This window comes from Schistocerca nitens, chromosome 1 (assembly GCF_023898315.1).
Source record: "Schistocerca nitens isolate TAMUIC-IGC-003100 chromosome 1, iqSchNite1.1, whole genome shotgun sequence".
Taxonomy (NCBI): domain Eukaryota; kingdom Metazoa; phylum Arthropoda; class Insecta; order Orthoptera; family Acrididae; genus Schistocerca; species Schistocerca nitens.
The window spans coordinates 597907562-597929659 of NC_064614.1; the positions used below are offsets into that span (position 1 = coordinate 597907562).

At 40.6% G+C, this 22098-nt stretch overlaps 1 protein-coding gene across 1 annotated transcript in view; it reads right to left on the minus strand.

Moving 5' to 3' along the window:
* Positions 1 to 20155, minus strand: part of LOC126236507 (odorant receptor Or2-like) — a 73344-nt gene extending 53189 nt beyond the window's left edge. The window contains exons 1-2 of the mRNA XM_049945873.1: positions 20062 to 20155; positions 1781 to 1882 (exon numbers count right to left, since the gene is read on the minus strand). Of these exons, the coding sequence (XP_049801830.1) occupies positions 1781 to 1882; positions 20062 to 20136 (177 nt within the window). The 5' untranslated portion in view covers positions 20137 to 20155. The remainder of the gene's footprint in view (positions 1 to 1780; positions 1883 to 20061) is intronic.
* Positions 20156 to 22098: the final 1943 nt, after the last annotated feature.

Here is a 22098-nt window from a genome sequence, read left to right on the forward strand (position 1 = left end):
GTGAAAATGTATCCGATTTGATTGTGGCCACACGACGGGAATTAACAGGCTTTGAACGCGGAATGGTAATTGGAGCTAGTCGCATGCGACATTACATTTTGAAAATCTTTAGGGAATCCAATATTCAGAGATCAACACATTTCAGGCATCACCTCCCACCACGGACAACGCAGTGTTCGACGGCCTTTACTTAAAGACCGTAGAGCTGTTAGTGTTAATTGTTAGTGCTGACAGGCAAATAACACTCTGTAAAATAACGGCAGAAATCGATGTTGGGCGTACAATGAACGTATCCGTTAGGACAGTTCGGTGAAACCTCGCGTTAATGGGCTATGGCAGAAGATGGCAGATGCGAGTGCCGCTGCTAACAGCCGGACATCGCCTGTAGCGGCTCTCCTGGGTTCGTGACCATATGGAAAATCGTGGCCCGGACAGATGAGACACCATCTCATCTGATAAGAGCTGATGGCAGGATTCGAGTGTGGCACACATTCCACGAAGCTATGGACCCAAGTTGTCAACAAGGCACTGTGAAAGTTGGTGGTGATTGCTGTGTTTGTATGGAATGGACTGTCTCCTCTGGTCGAAATGAACCGATTATTGACTGGAGGAAATGGTTATGTTCGGTTACCTGGAAACTGTTTCCAGATAATAACGATGGAATTATTCTGGATGACAATGCTCCATATGAATGGGCCACAGTTGTTCGCAATTGGTTTGAAGAACATTCTGGACAATACGGGAGAATGATTTAGCCACCCAGATCGCCCTACATGAATCCTGTCGAACATTTATGGGACACAATCGAAAGGGCAGTTCGAGCACAGCATCCTGCACCGGCAACACTTTCGGAATTATGGACTACCGTAAGTAGTACTCTAAAAATGCATTATGATGAAGCGATTTTCAGTCTGAAATGGAAGAAAAACAGAAAAATCTTGTTCTTTGTAGATGACAACTGATTAATGAGTGGTACACATTAAACTGCCAGTACAAAATATCTGATATCGTTAAGTGAGATAAAAACAGCTGTATATCTCATCTTCAAAACTACAATAGTATTTTAAGCCTTATTTTCAATACAGTATAAACGTATATACATATCGTGGTTCAACTGTATTGCGTGTGTCTTTTAGTTAAATATGAAGCTAACGCAAACTTGATGCCTTATTTTCACCCCTTTGGGTACAGAGGTTTAACACGAAATTGATATGAATTTCACAATATGTTATTGTATCATGATAATTTTCAGGTAGAATGACAAACAACGATATACCCAAGATAACACAGAAAGTGCTGAAGCTCGTATGGGTAAAGCAAAAAAGCAACAAACTGTGTTTTGCGTAAGGCGGGGTTTTTTCCAGTTGATATTACAGCTGGTAACCATTGTTGCTCTGTCTTTCCATCACATTCCGTTACAAACTGTAATCAAGACTCATAAACTACTTTATCTTTAGCTTTTTTCTTAGCCTTTCTTTCTTTCAACCAGAACGCTATTCTCACCTATCACGTATTTCGTCGGTACTGAGTACGTTTCTAACGTTTATTTTTAAAATAAAATCTGTCATAACCACAAGATCAAAGGTTTCGCTATTTGCAATTTCTTTTCGATTCTCGGTAATTAGATGGCATTTTCATGTGAACTGATTTAGTAGTTTCAGTGGAATGCATCATGGACTCTTAAAGTTGTTTAAAAACGGTTTTGTGGGACCTGTTATGAAAATTAAACACTGGAGCCACTGTATTACTTTGCAAATGTATACGTATAACAAGCACTTACTGCTTCCATTGTATCATGTCCACACCAGCAGTAGATGAATATCTGTAGAGCCGGGATTGGAAGGTACAGGGCACATTTTATTACTGCACTGTCTTGTGGATTCTGAAAAGACACAAGGTAATATGGTAATTGATACCAGCAACCGCTGTCTAAAGCTACATTTCGAATACAATAGCACTATAAGTAAAGTCTAATCACAAAACTACTGAAACTGGTTTTATGTGATAACTTCCATTTTGTTTCAAAATTATCTCCGGCCTCTCGCGAGAGATTGCTGTTGGTAGACACCACTGCTGTATGTCAAGATAAGCAACAGACCACCAGCAAGGAAACATGATGTCAATGTTACTACACATGATTCAAGTGTTTAGAAGAGTCTCTTCAGGTTACACAGCCATATTCTCCTTTCACTTAACACTTGACGCTTTACGACTTAATAACTTGCATGTCTGAAGGAACAGACTTTGTTGGCGATCCACAGTTGTACGGAATAATTAGAAATTTACTCGCTCACTGTGAACTCTTTGACATCAGCTGTGTTAGGTGTAGATGTACTAGCTAGCAGCGACATACGAACACTTGTGCCGGTCCGGGACTGGAACACAAATTTCCCGCTTATAGCGGCTATCCCTGCACGCTTCCGGGCTGATCCAAACCCCATTGTCTACGTCCTTATGCCATAATTCACCAGATGTTCGACATATGGAGGTTTACTTTATATCAGGGAGCGTGCTTGGATAGCTCAAGTGGTTAAAGCGACTACTCGCAGTGAGCGGGAAATTTGTTTTCGAGTCCCGGCCCGGCTCGGGTTTTCGTATGTCACTAATAGGTACTATACCGATGCCTAATACAGATGACGTCAAAGAATTTGCAGTCAACAAATAAATTTCGAATTAGTAAAATAAAGTTTAATGAATTACTGTTTCAATTCATGCTAGTATTATAAAATATTCTGAGTTATTTAGCGATTAATATTTGGTAAATCATTTGTATGAATAGCTGATTTCAGTTTTCCTGATCTTATGCACTGTCATGGCGGGAAAACAAATTATACTCCCTTTGTCAGGAAAGTTCCAGGGTGTTTTTTTTTTTAATTTCTTAGTTTGCAGTGCTAAAAAGGAACAAATATTTTTATGTTACCTGGTAAGTGTGAGTATTGAAATGACCCTTGCCATATTTCCGCGCAAACTCATTTTGTGGCAGGGATGCGCTTAGCAACACACTGTTCGGATTCTTGGCATGTTAGTTACGGTGACACAATGGATGCTGATTGTGAGCAAAGGGTGAACATTAATTTCTGCGTTAAGCTCGGGAAAACCCCTAGTGAGACGTGGACAATGATTAAGCAAGCATATGTAGGCGAGGCACTTTCAAAAACTCGTTTTCGAGTGGCACAAAAGGTTTCCTGAAGCCAGAGATTCAGTGCAAGACGATCTCAAAGCTGGTCGCCCGTCTACAGCTCATACCGACGCAGACATGGAGCATGTATTGCAAGAAGACCGTCATCTAACTGTGCGTGCGATATCAGAAGGACTTAATTTAAATCGTGATGTGTGTCATAAGATTTTACGATAAGATTTTGGGAAACGGAAACTTAATGCAAAACTCGTCCCACACGCACTGACAGACGAACGGAAATAGGAAAGACAAAGAATTTTTACTGAACTACTGGACCGAGCCAGACGTGATCCCACATCTCTGTCGAAGATTATTGGTGGGGATGAAAGTTCGTGCAGCCAGTATGACCTTCACACGAAGCGCCAAAGTGCTGAATGACAGAGTCCTGGATCGTCAGCCTCGACAAGAGTCAAACGACAGCCTTCGAGAACAAGGACAATGTTGATCACAGTTTGATAGTAAAGGTTTAGTTCAGCGTGAGCATGTTCCATCAGGTCAAACAGTGAACCAAACTCTTTACATCGAAGTCTTGAAACGTTTGTGACGAGCAGTTAATCATCGCCTCCCTAATTATGGCATTCTCAGGACTGGTTCTTACTGCATGACAATACAAGATCCCATACTGCTTTATCTGTTACCGAATATCTGGCCAGACATTCTGTTATTAATATCCCACGTCCACAATATTTGTCCGACATCTCGCCTTGTTTCCATGAGTGAAAAGGCGACTCAAAGTAAAGCTTAATCAAGATATCGCAGACATCCAACGGGCTGAGACAAATGAGCTTCTAAGCATCGCAGCTGAAAATTTCCCTTCTTGCTTCCAAGACCTCCAGAAACGTTGGCAACTGTGTACAGATAACAAAAGGGACTACTTCGAAAGGAGCTACGATCATTAGTTGATAAGTGTAATTTCCTATTTAAAAAAAACTGTCCTGTAACTTTTATGACAAAGGGAGTATATTTATACGGAAATTTGTTGAATACATTGGTGTGGTAGGGAGTGGACAACGTGTAAGGCGAACAATGTACTCAGGGACCGAATGAACCTCTGCACAATGAGATGGTACTGTTGCTGAGGGGCACGGAGGCACAGACCGCATTGGCGAGCCGCATGCGGCTAGCCATTGATCTCATCGTTCTTTCTTATCATTTTTTTAGCCATCTTTCTTTTCCTTCAGGAAAGGAGAGGGCGGATCCTTGCTGAACTTAGCTTTTTGGTAATATACTGTTGTATTGTTGCAACTATATTTATTAAATAAAGTGACAATTCGTGAAACAAATGAAGTGAATGAATTTTGCTTGCAGTCTTTACGTTGTCACACTGAGTAGTTTCCGGCCCGTGGTACTGGCGAGTCTGTACACCCCTGTCCTAGTGGCAAGGAATTACTCTGCAGGGTGAGGAATCGCATTCAGCCAACAGTGCGAAATGGAGGCGGCGAGAAACCACTGTATTAAAAATCTCTGAGGGTATCGCTAGTCACTTTGTATGACAGCCCACCTATGCGGACATACACACCAGCGATAACAGAAATTAATCTGAACGTCTTTTATGGCATCTATCTGGAGCAGTTAGAGAACAGACTCGCGAAGGCAATATCTTACTTGTTAGATCTTCTGATAACTAACAGATCATAGTTTTTCGGCTTCTAGGTAAAAATCATTGAACGTGAGGCCATTACAGCACCAATTTCTACAAATGGTGAAATGGATGTTAAGAAAGACGAGAAAACTTGTACAAAAAACTTGTACAAAAACAAATCTCCCGTGTGATATCTTTCCAGTCTCCCAACACCTCCCAAAGTCCCATAGTCCGGCCACAGTGGAGCATTCCCTTCGTAACTCAGTACCATCCGGGACTGGAGCAACTGAATTACATTCTCCGTCAGGGTTTCGATTACCTCTCGTCATGCCCTGAAATGAGGAATGTCCTACCCACTATCCGTCCCACCCCTCCTACCGTGGTATTCCGCCGTCCACCGAATCTACACAATATACTCGTCCATCCTTACATAACCACTGCTCCCAATCCATTACCTCATGGCTCATACCCCTGTAATAGACCTAGATGCAAGACCTGTCCCATACATCCTCCTACCACCACCAAACTCGAGTCTGGTCACCAACATCACCTATCCCGTCAAAGGCAGGGCTACGTGTGAAACCAGTCATGTGATTTACAAGCTAAGCGGCAACCACTGTGCTGCATTCTATGTAGGCATGACAACCAACAAGCTGTCTGTCCACATGAATGGCCACCGACAAACTGTGGCCAAAAAACAAATGGACCACCCTGTTGCTGAACACGCTGCCAAACATGATAACCCTCATCTCAATGACTGCTTCACAGCCTGTGCCATATGGATCCTTCCCACCGGCACCAGCTTTTTTGAATTGTGCAGATAGGAACTTTCCCTGCAATACATCCTACGTTCCCATAACCCTCCTGGCCTCAACCTTCGTTAGTCACTGTCCTCACCCATCAAGCCCTCTCCCTGTTCCCATTCCAACACTACACAGCCGTCATTTCACCGCCACACCCAGTCTTTTCATTTATTTTTATTTTTATTTTTATTTCTCTCCTTTCCGCTACTTACCAGGAGGTCCCTCCGCACCTTCTCTCCTGTCCTCCGTCTAAACTGCAACACTTCACTGTCCACCACTCGCACCATACTATCCATCCCCCTCCCCACCCCAGCCTCCTCCTTACCCCATCCAGTCGCCACTCCCATCATGCACTGGTGCTGGTGCTCGCAGTGTAGTTTCAGCTATCTGAGACTGCATTTGTGGGTGCAAATTGCGCTTGTTTGAGTGTGTGTGTGCATGTGTGTATGTGTGTCTTCCGCTGACAAAGGCTTAATGTCCGAAAGCTATGAGTGTGTGATTCTTTTTATTGTGCCTATCGCGACTCAGCATCTTCCCTTTATGGTGAGTAGCAACTTTCCTTCTCTGGTATTGCTACATTCCATCCTGCATTTTCCATTGTTTGATAAACTTTTATCCTCAGCAGACTGAACTAGAATCATGTACCAAATTACCTGGAGTATCAATGGATAAAATTCGAGGGTGTTGTACACACTCTGGACATTTATGTACAGCTCTGAACTATGAGGGATGACAAAAATCCATCGTTTTTGTACAACCGTGTTAGATAAGTTCTACAAAAGCAAAGAGTGCTGAACCTAGATTAAGCAACTCAAAGCCTAGTTGACAAACAAAAACTGGACAATGTCAAAATGAATGAAGGGCGTGTAGTGCAAGAAGCATTCAATGAATTACAGGGTAAAATTCTGGCTACTACTCTGATGAAAAATCCTAGATTGTTTTCATCTTACGTAACTTTCAACAAACGGAATAAGGTCATTCGTACTATGGCACGATGACCATTCTGGTACCGCAACTTAAAATTATGGAGAGAAGGCGGAATACTAAAATTCATATTCCGAAATTGTTTCCCTGCAGAAGGCTGTAATATTTTCACATGAATGCCAAAACAGTAGTGACTAAAATAAACAGGAGTGAAATAGAAAACCATCTAAAATCACTCATAACAGAAAAGGAACTTGGACCTGATGTGTTGCTTGTACGATTCTAGACAGATCACGTGAACTTGCTTCATTTCACAGTGGTGGTGAGTTCAAGAAGAAGGAACGGATAAAACAGCTATTAAGAGTTCTCAAAGGCAAGGTTGCCCCATGTTCCATGTCTGTTTAGTGTCTATGGTGACAAATTTGTGGACGAAACCTTGAATAATATATACAGAAAAACTAGAAGGAACGATTTTGAAATGCGTGCATTTCCAAGAAAAATAAATACTACTCAATAAATTTAACGTTCGACAGAAAGAAATTAGAGCAAATGAACTTCGTCAATTAGGACGTGTGCTTACTGCAGACTGAAACAGTATCAAGGAAATAAGAGAAAGGATAATACAAGGAGAGAAAGCCTTCAGACAAACAAAATGGTTGCTGAGAGTAAGAGCAATAGCAAATGCACTAAGAAAGAGACGTGAAAATTCATTTATTTGGAGTTCAGTTACACGTGGGCTCAGGAACTACGAAAATAAAGAGAAAGAAGCTAGGTATCAGGAACCATATGAAATATGACTGTGGAGGTGAATGGAGAAAACTGAGTGGTTGGGCAGAACAGAGAGTGACGAAATGTTTGCAAGAGTACAGAAAAAAGTAAAATCTCCTGAACTATATTAGAAAGAAATATGCAAACTAGACTGGACTCATTTTAAAGAAATACCGTTTGCAGCAGGTTATCACTGAAGGGTAAACAGAAGGAAAGACAAGCTGAGATATGCAGACGGATCCAAGAAATATCTTAATGAGATCTGAGCTGCTGCTTTCGTACGTTTGAACTAAATTGCCAACTACGCTCTATTCGGAATTGGAAAGATCGTGAACATAAACCTAAAGGAAACACAAATAAATTGCACACATTTATTTAACAATAAATTACAAATAAAGCTGTAAGTTTTAACAAATAAATATATCATAGCTTCCACAATATCCAACAAATTCAAATGACACTGACGTTTCAGATGCAACGGACAGCGTAGCCTTCACAAACAAATGGCGCCTACTGCAATCCTGACAGCTGCCTTAACAAATACATTGACGAATATAAGGCTTAGGAGAAATCTAAAGCACACACCTGGAAGCATAACGGAATATAGCAATAACAAGTTAAGTGGTCAGTAACGCCGCAGTTCAAAGAACAGAAAACTGCTTTAAAAGGATCAAAATTTACTCGGCCAACGTTGCAGTAATAAAAAAACTACAATTAATAAAACTTAACAGTCCGTAAGTGAACCATATAATCTTTACTAAAAGAACTGCTGGCAAAAGTGCAGTGGCTTTTAAAATTGAATTAAAATTCTTTAAACAGGAAAATCCTAAGAAAGTTTTCTTTAAAACAGACCTTAAAGTATTAAGGTTAACATGTAACACCATAGCTCTACTACTGTGCTGATTTATTTTTTACTTTTGTTTCATTTAATGTTAAATCGCTGAGCTCCTGTAACTGTGTGCGATTGAATCGATAACATAAAACTGTATATTTCTTTCTTTGCACAAACTTTGAGTCATGGTCTTATTGTATGCTGTGTAGCATATCTCTCGTTTAAATGCTTTGTCCCATTTGGAGGGAATAAAACTTACTGTATATGATTGTATTTTTGTGTGAATAATTTTTGGTAGAAATGTCAATATGTGCAAATGTTCTGTTTTATTTAATGTGTTTGTTTGCTGTTATGTAAACTGCTGACCTTCACTTAGGGCTCTTAGTTATTCTATATGTAAAAGGTGTTGTGGTTCCCCCCGGGAACGGAACTGTGTAGCGCGCGCAAATTGTGGTTGGCCTAGGTGGAAAAGGTGGAACTGATAGTCAGGCGGGGACGAGCCACCAGTCAGAGATGAGCTACGAGTCCAAGCACCGCTATGTAAAGGATGCATATTGTGCTGATTCCGAGAGAGGCTTTTCTTGTTTCTTTCTAAGGCCTCGGATGGATGGATAAATAGCTGGAACTATTCTGGAATTTGTATCTATCATCGCCACCAAGAAATGAGAGAGTCCAGCAATTCCGCCTGCTATTCCACCTACCAACATGCAGTTGCCACCACATTGCGCAATCATTGCAACGTAATACTATAATGATGTACAGTGAAGGATCAGCTTAATGGATGTGCTAATGTGCTGAAATATAAGGTAATTTATATCTGAATTTATGTACCTACCTTGACTTTTCTCCTCATCATACCACCTCTCAGGGTCCTCTCCGTTTGAACTAAAGTGATTACCGAGTGTCCTTACTGAAAGTACGTTAAAACCCAGTTTTCTAATTAATGCCTCTTGAACATAGTAAAGTGAAAGTTAAAGTTAATGTGGCAAGAGTGTGAGTTAGAGTTAACGATGCTTGCTGAAATAATTTTCCTAGTAAAACTGCTTATTAATGTGTTGTTGCCAACTTCAAACTAAAATCTCTCAAAACTGAGGCTTATAGAGTTTTGCTTAGTAAATGATCACATTACTGCCTGTTGTTAATCTCAGAAAGTGGGTCAGTATCTTACATTAATGTTAATTTTATGTCTCACGGTAGTAAAAGTAGAAAACTGCATAGTAGGAAATTATATGTTCATGATTACTAAGTGGTTGTCTCTCTTGTGTGCATATTAACAGTATAAAGACCACTCAGTTTGTGTAAGCCCTGAAAGTGATAGTGTTTTTCTGTACGTGTTATAATTTTGCAAATAGTTTTTGTGCTGCTCCAGTTGTTAGCTTCAATCTTAAAACATATGTGTGTCAGAGTTCATTGCACTCGCGTGTGGCCAAGTCTAGGTTGTGTTTGTCCGTTATAGTTACTTATACCTACTTTCTTAAACGAGAATGTTAATCATTCTCTTGCCTAGTTAGGCTGGCGGCCGTTTTCTTTATCCGTTGAACAGTGCAGATAGGCAAAATTTTGTTTGGTACTATTCAAATATTTACGTAATTCTGACTTTCATTTCCGATAAGCCACTTCCGTTAGGAACAACACGGTCAACTTAACAAAATTCCTCTCAGAGGGTAACACTGCTCTGTTGCTTTATACCATAATCGCTATAACAAAATAATTCTGTTTTGTAAACTGCCCCCAGTTTTGAGGTTAAGGTATAGCAGTAGCAGTTAGGAGTGCTATACGTGGCTTTTCCGTGACAGGACTAGTTTGTTCTGTTGGGGCATAATACGTAATAAACCAAATTTGGTATTTCATAGTATAAGCTACGTAAAATACGCTGTTGCAGTGTTATACGTGGCTTTTCCGTGACAGGGCTAGTTTGTTCTGTTGGGGCATAATACGTAATAAACCAAATTTGGTATTTCATAGTATAAGCTACGTAAAATACGCTGTTGCAGTGTTATAAACAATTTTAAAACTATTAACTCTTATTCTCCGTTTCACAATACTCAGCCGATCCAAACCAATCAGAATTTACAGCCTAGAATCTTTCGGCAAGACTTACTCCAGAACACAAACGAGAAGAAATAATTCAATTCTCATCGCGCTGGGTGGTGGTTACAGGAAACTTAACGCTGCTAGATTAAAAGAGCCAGGAAATGAACCATTTAAAACGTTAGATTAAATAAACCACGCAATAAAACACGAAGCAGATGTCCTGCCATTCTCAAAATACAGACAATATTCATAAGCATGCGAGCGACTTGTGCTCTTTGAATATACAAAACTTGAAGGCAAAATCACGCACCCTATCATAAAACAAGTAAGTGAGTCATTTATACCAATGCAAGCTGCAAACATAACGTTCACCATTTCATGCACTGTTGCCACTTCTCCCCACGAATGTCCATCAGTCATGTAACGGGAAGTACGTATCCACAATCCGCGAGTAGCAGTGACAGTACTTGGCAGCCCCCTCTGATCCGCCAGATCGCACACAAAATAACACCGTATTCGCCAACAGTACATTGTTGCTACCAAGGTCGGTCCTCAGTAAGGCGCACTGTGTCAACCATCGAACGATAACTACATGCCCATCAGCTAGAACAATGGTTCCCAACCTGAGTGTAATTACCCCCTGAGAGGCAAAATGAATTTTCTGAGGGGCATATTTATTTAACCTGATCAGATTAGGGCCACTGTTCCACACATGCAGCATTTTACACATCGTAGTAATATCATTACACTACTTTGAACAAGAAAAATAGATTAATCTAGTTACAATATTAATAAAGAGTAATGACAGAGACGTAATAAATTAGATACTGGCAGTATTTTTACAACAGCTGCTATACATAAAAATTATGATAAAAGCAATAATAACAGTAAAAGAAAAAAATGAAATAGTAATGGTAAACATGAGAAAAATTGGTAATAGGAATGAAGATTTGTGCAGATGTACATTAATATACTGGTGTATAAAATAGATTTTTACTGGTATAGCGATTTTTGGGGAAGGGAGATTTAAGGTGACCGCATCGGTTAAGAAAAAACTGGGAACTGAGGAAGATCTAGTAGGAATGAAGGAAGTAATGGGGTGAAGTGCATTCATGTACAGAGGAAGGCAAAAAATCGTTCAAATGGCTCTGAGCACTATGGTTCTTAGCATCTGAGGTCATCAGTCCCCAGAACTTAAAACTACTTAAACCCAACTAACCTAAGGACATCACATACATCCATGCCCGAGGCAGGATTCGAACCTGCAACCGTAGCAGCAGCGCTATTCCGGACTGAAGCGCCTAGAACCGCTCGGCCACCGCGGCCGACAGAGGAAGGCATTACTGTTGCTTAAGTAGATACATCATCAGTAACTGTTTTTTGAAGCCGGACATGTTTTTAAGTTCTCTAATATAACGAGGAAGGTTATTCCAGAGTCGGGTTCCTGCTACTGTAAAGGACTTCGAGAAGATGACTGCGCGATGTAGTGCAACAGAGAGGATTTTATTATGATGAGGACGTGTGTTTCTGTCATGTTGTTCACACATGAGCGTTAAGGACGAGAAGAGATATGAGGGACAGTACACATTTGTTAAGACAGTAGATGAGACAGAGTGTATGGAAATCTCCGCGTCTGTCTGCAAGCAGCCAGGACAGTTGTGCATATGCTGGTAAAATGTGATCAAAAAGTCGAACGTCACAGATATATCGGACGCAGCCATTCCTGACCAGTTCCAGACATAGTGGATTTTCATGAGAGAGACCTTGTAGGATAATATCGCTGTAGTCAGTGATTGGGAGTATAAGCGTTTGTATTAATTTCTTTTTGAGATCGAAAGGGAAGAGTTTTTTATATTTTTGTAGGGCATGAAGAGCTGCTGATGCTTTTTTGCACACTGCAGTTACGTGCTCTGTCCAATTTAGATTTTCATCTATTATTACTCCCAAACTCTTTGCTGAGGGAGAGATGTTGATATTTGTTCCATTTAGGATTAGAGACGGTACTGATTCCCGATGTTTTGGGCTAATGAGCTTAGAGTGACCAACAAGTACCGCTTGGGTTTTAGATGGGTTGAGTTTTAGTCCTGTGTTCTGTGCCCATTTGGATAGTGCATCGACATCAGTATTGAAATTTTCAGTAGCTTTCTTAAGATTGATTGTTTTGCACTTACAGGGGAACCTCCCCATCGCACCCCCTTCAGATTTAGTTATAAGTTGGCACAGTGGATAGGCCTTGAAAAACTTAACACAGATCAATCGAGAAAACATGAAGAAGTTGTGTGGAACTATGAAAAAATTAGTAAAATATACAAACTGAGTAGTCCATGCGAAGATAAGCAACATCAAGGACAAAGGGACTCAAGCAGCGCCGTGGTCCCATGGTTAGCGAGAGCAGCTACGGAACGAGAGGTCCTAGGTTCAAGTCTTACCTCGAGTGAAAAGTTTAATTTTTTATTTTCAGTTTTTGTGACAAACTCTTATGTTTTAATCACTTTTTTGGGAGTGATTATCACATCCACAAGAAAACCCAAATCGGGCAAGGTAGAAGAATCTTTTTACCCATTCGCTAAGTGTACAAGTTAGGTGGGTCGACAACATATTCCTGTCGTGTGACGCACATGCCGTCACCAGTGTCGTATAGAATATATCAGATGTGTTTTCCTGTGGAGGAATCGGTTGACCTATGACCTTGCGATCAAATGTTTTCGGTTCCCATTGGAGAGGCACGTCCTTTCGTCTACTAATCGCACGGTTTTGCGGTGCGGTCGCAAAACACAGGCACTAAACTTATTACAGTCAACAGAGACGTCAGTGAACGAACGGACAGATCATAACTTTGCGAAAATAAAGAAAGTGAAATTTGTAGTCGAGGGAAGACCTGAACCAAGGGCCTCTTATTCCACAGCCACTCACGCTAACCAAGAGACCACGGCGCTCCTGAGCTCACACTCTCCTCGATGTTGCCTATCATGCGCATGAACTACTCAGTTTGTATATTTTACTAATTTTTTTCATAGTTCCACACAACTTCTTCCTGTTTTCTCGATTGATCTGTGTTCAGTTTTTCAAGGCCTATCCACTGTGCCAACTTATAACTAAATCTGAGGGGGGTGCGATGGGGAGGTTCCCTTATTAGATACAACTGAAGGTCATCAGCATACATGTTATATTTGCAATATGTCAGAACCGATGACACATAATTGACATACAGAGAGAAGAGTATAGGACCTAATACTGAGCCTTGGGGAATGCCTGACACTACCTGCCGCCATTGTGATTTTATATTCCCGGACAGGACGCGTTACTGACGAGACGTAATGCATGAGCAAAACCATTTCACTGCACTTGGTGAGAAATTTAGACCGCTAATTTCAGCAAGTAAGATGTCGAAGTCGACAGTATCAAATGCTTTGCTGAAATCTAAGAACCAAATGATAGTCGCTTCTTGTCTATCCATGGAAAGTTTCAGGTCATCTGTCACCTTTATCAATGCGGATGATAAGTTAAACGATTTTATTCTAATTCAGCCACGAAACTAAATTATTTTCGAAAGATCATTACTATTATTAAAATTTTGTAACAATCTAATATTGATTATATAACTTATCAATAACTGCTTTCTCAATTAGTAGCATTAAAGCTGTGGAAGTTACAGGTTCAGCACATGGTCCACCCACTACAAATATACGTTGTGCTTTGTGCCGTACATCGCTGATGATAAACATGAGACATATATTTAACAAATGCTAAGTATTTAGAGAAAAGTCTTCTCCAAGTTGCAGACAGTCTCTGCAGTAGTCCAGAAATTGCTTCATTACTCCCTTCGAAACAGATAAATGAATTAATTGACAGAACGACACAGTACTAACTACATAAGTGCTACTATAGTGCTGTACACAGTATTATTATTATTATTATTATTATTACTATTAGTGGCTGTGGTCAGACAAAAAGCATTAACAGCCTGAAGTCTTCCAATTTCTCCCAGTTCGGAAGTAAGCAATGCAGCAATAAAGTGATTTACGAACATTAAGTATAGTGCAAACATTTTAACTAGGTTGATTATAAATCGGGTTGAGGTGTGCAGGTAAAACAAATGCAGCAGTGGAGAGGATTAATGCACGGGAAGTATGTTTTGTAAAAAATGTCTACCCTCACTGTGGATAGTTAGCTTTCTTGTCTGAGAAGGAGTTGTCGGTAGCACTTGCAATGCACCATGAATTCCTCCGTCATTCATTCTAACCCCCCTACGCGCATACACACACACACACACACACACACACACACACACACACACATGGGCAAAATAAATATTATTCATTTTTCATAATTTTGAAAATTAGACTTTTCCAAGAAAAGTCTTTCATTCTACAGTTTAGTTAGGTTCTAAAGCTGATGATAATGTGAGGTAGGAGGGTGGGAGGGGAGCAACAGACGGCAAGGGTTTGGCGAGTGTGGGGGTACTAGGTGATATCTGATTGCACTCAGGGGTAATGGTCTAAGAAAGGTTGGAAACTGCTGAGCTTGAGCGGCGCCGCACAGCTAACACTAGCTCTCCCGTTGAACAGAGAGAACAACAGCTGCCTAGCCAGAGAAGGCACTGCTAGCCAGGACCCTCTTACTGTTAGACAAGAAGCCTACGGACGGGAGATTCAGACACTCTTCCCTCAGGCGACTCCGCCTGCTAGCGAGGTCCCGCAGCAGCGCAGTCTCGACGACCGCTGCAGATCTTTGCCTATCGATAGCGGACCGGCTCAAGAACTAAAGACAACAGGATTACACTAGGTGATAATGTGGCGACCAATGCTCAAACGAAACATATTGTTCCGAAAATTTATATGATGGTGATGGATTTTGCCTAGAACGTAATAAATTGCATTATAGTTATGCTAGTATTACAACTAATTAATTTACATGCCCTAGACATCAATGAGGCCTACGGCCTTACCGCAATGGTAACACCGGTTCCCGTCAGATCACCAAAGTTAAGCGCTTTCGGGCTGGGCTAGCACTTGGATGGGTGACCACCCGGTCTGCCTAGCGGCGTTGGCGAGCGGGGTACACTCAGCTCTTGTGAGACAAACTGAAGAGCTACTTGATTGAGAAGTAGCGGTTCCGGTCTCGTAAACTGACATATGACCGGGAGAGCAGTGTGCTGACCACATGCCCCTCCATATCCTCATCCACTGACGCCTGTGGGCTGAGGATGACATGGCGGCCGGTCGGTGCTGTTGGACCTTCCAAGGCCTGTTCGGATGGAGTTTGGTTTTAGACATCAACGAGAGGCTAAATCCTATTTTACTTTGTTCTTTTCCGAAGTGTGTCTTGCTGTTAAAACTACGAATCCCAATATCATAACGAGGGTCCAGATTTTAATGGCAAGTAATATATTTTTTCTTTAACTTTACGTGGAATTGTACAACAAATTATCCACGAATACAGGTATTGTAGTGTAGTAAAACGTGTTTTAATTGTACATAAATCGTTTTTAGTAATAGGTCACACATTTCGGCCAACTTTTGCCGAAAATCCATATTTTTGTCATATCTTTAACACTTAACTTTTAACACTGACGTAATATTACAGTGCTTGCGTGAATGGAAATGTGCGACGGACGTAATATTACGCCACGCCTGTTAAGAAGATTTTCAGTGGTGTCAAACGTATGTTTAAACTCCCACAAACGTCTGTCATTTCTCTAGGCTTCGTAGTTTTTGCTGGATGGTAGTAGTGGTATTAAGGGAAAAATTCGTCCTTTTGTGAAAATTTTGTATTGCCTCTTGTTTCGTAGGCTCACGTTCAAGTTCTGCTTTTTGTGATTTTGTGTTGATTTTGTGACCAAAACATGCTGTGAAGAGGAGAAACGTCTGGAGAAAGTTATTTACGAAGTCGATTCTGAGTCTGCGGATGATGAGAACGAAATATTTGGTGACGATTTGGATCGCACGTTTACCGTCATATTTCCGCAGATTTTGTTCCTGCAGGTAAATCAGGAAATCACTCTCAGTATATGCTTACAGTGATTGTCATGCTCAATTTGTATCACATTGTACTCCACTATGGTCTTGTGTTTTGTGTTATTCTTAAGAATTAAATGGTTTGTAAAAGAAATTTAAACAGGAAAGGCCACTTCTTTTCTTTCCTAGTTATGTATTTGAATATCAGAACACATTTCCAAATTTCTTCTGGGATGATTACTATTAAATTGAAATTTCATATGTGGATGCAGATTTGACGCAAGCAGTGCCAAAAGTTGCATATTTAAAGTACAAAGTCCAATAAACCTAAAAATATTTTGAAATTGCAACTACATATTTCTACACGCGAGTTGTAACTTACAAAAAAGAACACATATTTTAGCCAGTCCGTGGCGGTGTGGCACACGCAGTCTCTTGGTGACATATCGGACCTGACTTTTGTTTCCTACTATCGAATATTTGACTATATATTAGACAAGATATGTTAGAAATTTCCGTACGACATCCTCAAAGTACTTAATATAAGTGAAGTTCTGGGATTTCAGTTAAACGAATTGTGTTTCTTGGTAACAAACATGTACGCTCCAAAATATTTTTCTATTTTTTTTATTTTTGTGTTTCGTCACATTTTTTATTCATTAATAACAATACAACAACAGTAGCGACTGATCTGGTTTTTAGGAAAACTACACTTCTGCAACAATTACTTGCAGAAAGCTCCTGAAATAAAACTTGAAGAAGTAAACACCTCAGGAAGTGCCTCCAGAAGTTAATTCCTAGTAAACGCATGCCTTTCGTAATACTTCGTGTGTAGGGGCAGCTTGACGTTGGAAGCGCTCTGAGATAAAAGAATATATTTCAATTAGTGGCGATTTTTCTCCGCATCTGGCGGAACTAGCGAAATGGTGAAATTATCGTGGCCAATCACTACAAGACTAGCACCGTATGTGTTAAGGATACAAAAATAAACACATGAAAATGTGTCAGGTGATATTGTTACAAATATACATAACAATTACTGCAAAAATTTATTTACCAGGCCTGTAGTAGACAAGCAGTGTAACACACTAGTCGGTTCGCTGACGTAAGACATAGCTGTATGGGGTCAACATAACTCTGTCGAAGGCAACGAAGGCGGCTTCCGACGTTATGAAAATCACACACCTGGTCACACTATTCAGTGTGAATACAAACTCAGTGTGGTTCAATATGCCGAAAGCAAAGTGCTCCAACAGATGAAGAAACGAGATTTTGTTCGTGAATTTAAAGAGAAGTTCTTCTGCACTGCCGGGGAAACATTTTGTAAACTATGTGAACTCAGTGAAGAAAAGCACTTGACTGCGGAACAACACTATAATACCGCGAAACACAGCAGCTATGTGAAGAGAAGTGCTGAAAATGACAGCAGACAAACTCTGTTATCTGAACAGACAACCGCGTAATTATTCTTCACGGACGTGTGTGACATGATGGTGTGTCGCAGCATCCCACTGAAGAAGCTGAAGTAACCATGCTTCAGACAATTCTTGGAGAAGCACACAACACATCCAGTTCCAGCTGAATCAAAACTGAGAAAGAGTTATTTATCCCTGTGCTACGAGGAGGTGCTCATCAAAGTACGAAATAGTGTTGCTGACGAAAATGTCTGATTGTCCGAAGATGAAACAACTGCTATACGTTGCAATTCTTCTAAAATTTGACCGGCCTGGAGAAATGTTCCTCCTAACGTGTGAAGCTCTCAAGGGATAAACAACCCAATAATTGCCATTTTGTTTGACGGCTCTATGAAGCTACTGTGACCTGATGTTGTGAGCAGAAACAATGTTCTGCTGTTAGTAACATATAGTGCTTTATACACGACTAAAGCAGCCAAGGGATTCCACATTCTCTACTCCAGTAAGGTGTACGTCACTTACCTTGCACATCTGTTGCTTAGAGTTGCAGAAGAGATGCGATCAAATTACCCTGGAGTGGAAAAATTAATTTCCTGTGGCAAGAAAATCTATGTGAAACATTCGCAACGGGTGAAGAAATTCAAGGAATAAGCACCTTCACTGCCGCTCTCCCCTCAGCCAGTTCTTATACGATGGGGTTCTTGGCTTAATGCTGCTGAGTACTACCAACGACACAAAATAAGGACCGTGTAAGGGGTTCACCACCCTGCTGGAGCAAACGTAATTTCGATGTATTGCTCACGCGCTGCCTGCGACAGAAAGTATCTTTGCTGCAATAGAGTCGCAGGTGACAGCAGTCTCGGCACTTGTTGCAGTCGCTCGCTGCTATAGTGTTGTAGTCTGTCGCCCGGTACAGGGCAGTTCATAGCTTATATTGTAAGGTAAATTTTATTATTTTTATTGGCATGCGCGTAGTTAAGTCACTTGTCTGAGATGTTAATATGAATTTGTTTCAATCTTTTTTTGTGATTCGTCAGCACCAGTTGAACCAGATTTGTAATATTCAATTTTTCATATAATAGATTGCAAATCTTTATTAATAATGTAAAAGATTTTCAGAATATAATTTTTACTAGTCAGCAAAAAAAAGGAAGGAATAATTTTGCCTTAAGTCATTACCAGTCTAGATCCAGTCATTTATTTAAATTTAAATATTTCAGAAATGCTCTCAGATCATAGTCATGTGTTTTTTAGTAATCAGACGACCAGCTGTGCAGCTGTGTCAATAAGCAAAGTCAGTTTTTCTAACAATTCAGATCTCAGACAAATGTTGTCCAGTATTAGTAGATAGGCCAGCATTGCACTAAGATGTGCCATTTACGAGCAGATATATAGACAATGTTATCCGGCGACACCATCATGAGGTAAGAATTTTTCAGACTGATTTCACAGGGCCATGGCGTAGCGCTACTTACGTCAAAATTTATCAGTTTTCATGAGATAAGATAAAAAAACTATCATTTTATTATTTTATACGGGAAGGTTACAATCGTGTTTTGTGACCATGACAGGATGAATCAAGTGCTAAAAAATCTGTGAAAGAGATCTTTAGAGATACCTTATCCGGAAGCTTGGCATACATCAACATCAAGTTTTTAGTGGTATCAAAAGACATCAGACGACTGGAAACTGCTGGTAATCAACTGTGTGACGCCCAGCATATTGTGCAATATGTGCAGAGTGAGTTGAGTCGAACTCGTGGTCGAGTGGCTGACAAAGTGAGCAACATATTGCAAAGCGTTCTCCAGCGGGATCCTGGATAGTCTGCAATGTGCAAAAATAGTGAAATCTTTCTGAGAATGCCACAACACTCGAAACAATGAACCAAAGCTCACCTATAGTGACTCGTTGTCTTCAAATACTTTAGGTAACGTCCTGTGATGTGGAAAGGAGCTTTTACAGTATAAAACTATAATCAGCGACAACTATAGACTTTTTAAAATGGTAAAACTGAACGTGCACCTTGTGATTCATTGCAGCTCTGCAGAAACTGAAGATTGACAGCACGTGTTAATTAATTTTTAATACTTTATACAAATACATGTTTCTTTTTTTTTTTGGTTTTGGTATATGTTATTGTTTTCACAGTACTTCCAAACTTTTCGGATGCATGCAGTCATTTTAAAAACAAGCGCTCGTTAAGTCCAAAAACTGCAAAAAGTAAGTACTCTCATACTGTGTGCATATTTGAATTTTGTATTGTTTGGTATCTAAAAATTAACAAGAATGTTTTAAATAAACTTAAGTAATTTATTTTTTTAAATCATATTTATATAAGTTTTAGGTCATAAATGCCTGCATATTTCACAAATTTTTATGTCATTTAAATGTGGGCCCTACTCACAACTACTTTAGTGAAACGTATTTCCTTCACAGCTATGAGTGCTAACGTCCATCTGAGTTTCTTCGCAGTGTCACAGTGATCGCAAAGACTAGTGAGTCTGGTGACAGTACTGAGCGCTGTTTTGCTAAGAAGTCTGAACATCTCACATGTAGCTTTGTACTCACAAATGTTATCTGGTACAGCGTGACACACACTGCTACCACGCTGCACAGGAACTGCGTCAACGACACGGGGCTCATCACGCTGTCCAAGAACTGCAGGTACCTGGAAATCCAGAAACAGAGAGACGACAATGAGACATCGTCAGTGTCGAGGATAGCAATGTTCCACGAACTGTGGAAGGGGTTCTTATTCTTAGCCTTATACCGCCGTTTACAATAAATAATGAGGTGATTTCACTCGATTGATGACCGTGGAAGGTATCTGAATGTAGTGACCATCGCCTGAAGTCTGTGATCTATCATTGGAGTAAAGAACTTCTTCATAAGCCGAAAGTACTGAAGCAGGCGTTGTGGTCCTGCAATCACTTGCGAGGCAGACACAGTTTCAAGGTTTGCAGAAGGAAGGTATATAGTAAACGCTTTTATATGAGCTGCAGAGAAAATTTAACGTCACGGGAACGTCGAAGACAGGACTCAGCCGCCAGCCGTAGCAAGTCGGAAATGTAAGGGCTGCTGTTAAAATTACCAGCTATGCTAACCAGAGGATGTGTACCCATTGGTTTCTGATACCAGTACAGCAGGCGCTGCGCCCGTATGATGATGGCGAATGCAATCTGGCAACGTTCCTTCTGTTTCGAGCCTCCACACACGGATGCGTGTATAATGATGCTGTACATTTTCTCTGTGAGGCAGGCAGTAGAATTCTGTTTTTGACGGGGTCGTTGCGTGGTTAAACTTTGAATTTTCGTGAGTGTAGGCCTTCGGATCAGAACATCGGGAGCTGTTGTTTTAATTTGAAATTTTCGAGAGAGATGGACTGCACGCAAGAAACAGACTCTCGTGTATTGTAGAATTCTGTTCTCTAAAGGAGTAATTTGGGCTTATTCACATTCGCCACCGGAGAACAAAAACTGAATTTTAGCTGACGTGTTATGAAAGCTATGCTCGCTAAGTATTTTAGAATCAGTCTGTGCAGTAGAAATGTCCCGTAATCCGAACGAACGTCTATTTGAAGATTTGCAACCAAGTGCAGTTATTTGGCCAGCATTTTTTGTACCTACAGAATTTGGGCGTTTTTGAAAATGAATAAACTGGATTATTCGTTCAAGCTGTGGGCGCCGTGTTGCCTGCGCTTGGAAGCTGTGGCTTACTATTTGGGAGGTAGATCTTACTACACGAATGGTTCAAAAATGGTTCAAATGGATCTGAGCACTATGGGACTTAACTTCTAAGGTCATCAGTCCCCTAGAACTTAGAACTACTTAAACCTAACTAACCTAAGGACATCACACACATCCATGCCCGAGGCAGGATTCGAACCTGCGACCGTAGCGGTCTGCGGTTCCAGACTGTAGCGCCTTTAACCGCTTGGCCACCACGGCCGGCACTACACGAATCTACATATAAGAAAAAAGGGATAAATGGATGAATGTATGATCTAACCATACGACATCAGCGACGGACCATCGCTGTTCAGTTAAGGATCAGTCACCGGTACGTCAGCCGAGCAACATATAATGTGAAAACGTAGACGACGATTCGACAAAAGCATAAACGAAAGAGCGGAAAATATTTGCAACTCACAGTCGTTTATTCACTGTATAAAAAACCGGAAACTGTAACGATACAAGTGCTTTGCTTTAAAGGGCCATGCTGTTACGTCAACCATTATGATCCAGTGGCGATGAGATTCCGCTTGTAGCGTTAATTTTGATACCGATTGCCGTCGATTCAAATAACGCGTGACTCTTGTGATTGAAAAGATATGAAGACTTTGCACCAGGAGTAACCAGTAACGGTTGTGTTTTAACAATGCCACACATACTGACAGGCAGTGACTACCAAGTCTAATTTATAACACTATCTGTACCTACACAATGAAAAGAAAGAGTAACTGCATACTGGCGTCAAGCTTTAAGACTTCGCGCTGGTACAGAATAGACTTCATCAGTACAAGACATATGTTGAGTCATTGTGCTCTGCTCATTCCATTGTCGGAGTGAATCGTCAGGCAACTGCTATTAACTGCTTCTGTAGAGT